General features: G+C 37.2%; 1 protein-coding gene across 1 annotated transcript in view; it reads left to right on the forward strand.

The window, feature by feature from the left end:
- Positions 489–2,652, forward strand: part of LOC104779213 (probable metal-nicotianamine transporter YSL8) — a gene marked incomplete at its 3' end in the record, with an annotated part of 3,709 nt that continues 1,545 nt past the window's right edge. Inside the window, exons 1-7 of the mRNA XM_019243886.1 lie at positions 489–1,108; positions 1,282–1,439; positions 1,538–1,635; positions 1,717–1,851; positions 1,952–2,141; positions 2,213–2,318; positions 2,410–2,439. Coding sequence (XP_019099431.1) covers positions 649–1,108; positions 1,282–1,439; positions 1,538–1,635; positions 1,717–1,851; positions 1,952–2,141; positions 2,213–2,318; positions 2,410–2,439 — 1,177 coding nt within the window. The remainder of the gene's footprint in view (positions 1,109–1,281; positions 1,440–1,537; positions 1,636–1,716; positions 1,852–1,951; positions 2,142–2,212; positions 2,319–2,409; positions 2,440–2,652) is intronic.

Below are 2,652 nucleotides of genomic sequence, written 5' to 3' on the forward strand. Positions count from 1 at the left end.
GTGAACATGATTTCTCTTTCTTTTAATTTATCTGATGTAAACATGTTTTAAATGTAGGTATGTTTATAATCGTTAAAACTTTAAAAAAACAACTATGGTATGTATATGTTTTCACTTAGTGGTATGCACATAACTACAGAGTACTCTTTCCGTTTTATAATATAGAATGTTTTGTGAAATTTTTTTGTTTTAGAATATAAAACGTTTTCAAATTTATATATAACTTTTAGATTTATTTAATGCTTTATATTATACATTTATATTGATTAAACTTTTTAAAAGTAGTTATTTATTAATATGTGTGTTTTTACTCAAAAGATCTTATGAAACTGACGGAGTAACATATATATATATATAGTAATTAAATACTTAAATAAATGCAGAAAAAATTATTAAAAAGACCAAAATACATAGGTTGCAATTTCTTAGAAACGAGTCACAAGATAGCGACAACAAGAGCCTTAAGCAACAAAAAAAAAAGTAGTTAAACTATAAACCATTGTCTGATGAGAGAGATGAAGAAGTCTTAAGTTGACTCTCTCTCTGAAAAATCTTCATTTGTCCTTATTACATACAATATATTACTTCTCTTCTTCTTCTTTCTTGTTCACCATCTCTCTCATTTTCGCAGATCTAAAGAGAAAAACCATGAATAGGGGAGATTTAACCCCTGACAGAGATCGTCAGATTGAGGAACATGAGTTGCAAGAGACTCGTTTTAGTCCTGAATTAGACAGGGTTAAGAGTAACAAGAATGTTAGAAGAGAATACCAAAGAGAAGAAGAAGACAGAGAGGAAGTGGAAGAATCTGTGGAAGGGATATTCGAAAGCAGAGAGGTTCCTTCGTGGAAGAAGCAATTAACAATTAGGGCTTTTGTGGTTAGCTTTGCGCTAAGCATTTTGTTTAGCTTCATTGTGATGAAGCTTAACCTCACTACAGGAATCATCCCTTCCCTTAATGTCTCTGCTGGTCTTTTGGGGTTCTTCTTCGTCAAGACATGGACTAAGATGCTTCATAAATCTGGTCTTTTGAAACAACCTTTTACCAGACAAGAGAACACAGTTATTCAGACTTGTGTTGTTGCTTCCTCAGGCATTGCCTTTAGCGGTAATAGAAACAGAACCCCTCCATCTAAAATAAGTCAAATTTTGAATCAATATTGGTGTTGTGATCTTTTTATTATAAAAAGACAAAATCTTTGAGGTCTTTTGACTTTTTCCTTCAACACATAATTCACCTGACCCTTATTTTTCTCTCTTTTCTGGTTAAATTTGCAACAGGAGGATTTGGGACTTACCTATTTGCAATGAGCCAACGAATAGCTGACCAATCAGGAGACGCTTTCCGTGGCGTTAAGGACCCTTCTTTGGGTTGGATTATAGCTTTCCTCTTTGTTGTCAGCTTTCTTGGCCTCTTCTCTGTTGTTCCTCTTCGAAAGGTTTTTTGATTCTGCTTCTTCTTCTACTCCTGTGGAAAAACCAAAGAGAGATTTAGCAACTGATGTTAATTCTTACAGTTACCAATATGTGTTTGCAGATAATGATAATAGACTTCAAACTACCATACCCAAGTGGCACTGCAACTGCTCATCTTATCAACAGTTTTCATACTCCTCAAGGGGCAAAGCTAGCCAAGTATGAATGAGACTTCTAGTTTCGTAAATTTAACCCATATGTTTGAGTTCTCTGCTTATTGACTTGTGCTCTCTGTATTAGGAAACAAGTCCGAGTGTTGGGGAAATTCTTCTCCTTCAGCTTCTTTTGGGGTTTCTTCCAATGGTTCTTTACTGCAGGTGAAAATTGTGGATTTAACAGCTTCCCTACTTTTGGACTCAAAGCTTACCAATATAAGTAAGCATTATGATATTACCTGATGCGTTGTCTTTTTAGCTCATAAACTCGTTTTGTTGTCTTGTCTTTGGCTCATAAGCTGATTTCATTGTCTCGACAGGTTCTACTTTGATTTTTCAGCAACATATGTGGGTGTTGGTATGATATGCCCATACATAATCAACATCTCTCTTCTATTGGGTGGAATTCTCTCTTGGGGACTTATGTGGCCTCTCATTGAAACCAGAAAAGGAGATTGGTTCCCTTCTAGTGCTGACTCTAGCAGCATGAGCGGTCTTCAAGCTTACAAGGTAAACTCCTCCATCACTCACTCTCTTAGTACGCCGCCTCTGCTGAAACATTTATCCTTTTGCTTGTTTAGGTGTTCATAGCTGTTGCTATGATCCTAGGAGATGGTTTGTACAACTTTTGCAAGGTGTTGACCCGAACCCTTTCAGGACTAGTCTCGCAGATCCGAGGTAAAGCTGGTTCGAGAACCTCTCTTGAACGCGAAGAAGAAGACCCTCCTGCTTCCCCATTGACCCCAAAGATATCTTATGACGACCAACGCAGAACAAGATTCTTCCTCAAGGACCAAATACCTTCTTGGTTTGCCGTTGGAGGCTATGTGGTTATATCTGCAGTATCTACAGCTATACTCCCTCACATGTTCTCTCAGCTGCGATGGTACTACATTCTGGTCATTTATGTCTTTGCTCCTATCTTAGCTTTCTGCAATGCTTATGGAGCTGGACTCACTGATTGGTCACTAGCATCAACCTATGGAAAGCTCGCCATATTCACAATTGGAGCATGGGCTGG

Source organism: Camelina sativa, chromosome 3 (assembly GCF_000633955.1).
Source record: "Camelina sativa cultivar DH55 chromosome 3, Cs, whole genome shotgun sequence".
NCBI lineage: Eukaryota > Viridiplantae > Streptophyta > Magnoliopsida > Brassicales > Brassicaceae > Camelina > Camelina sativa.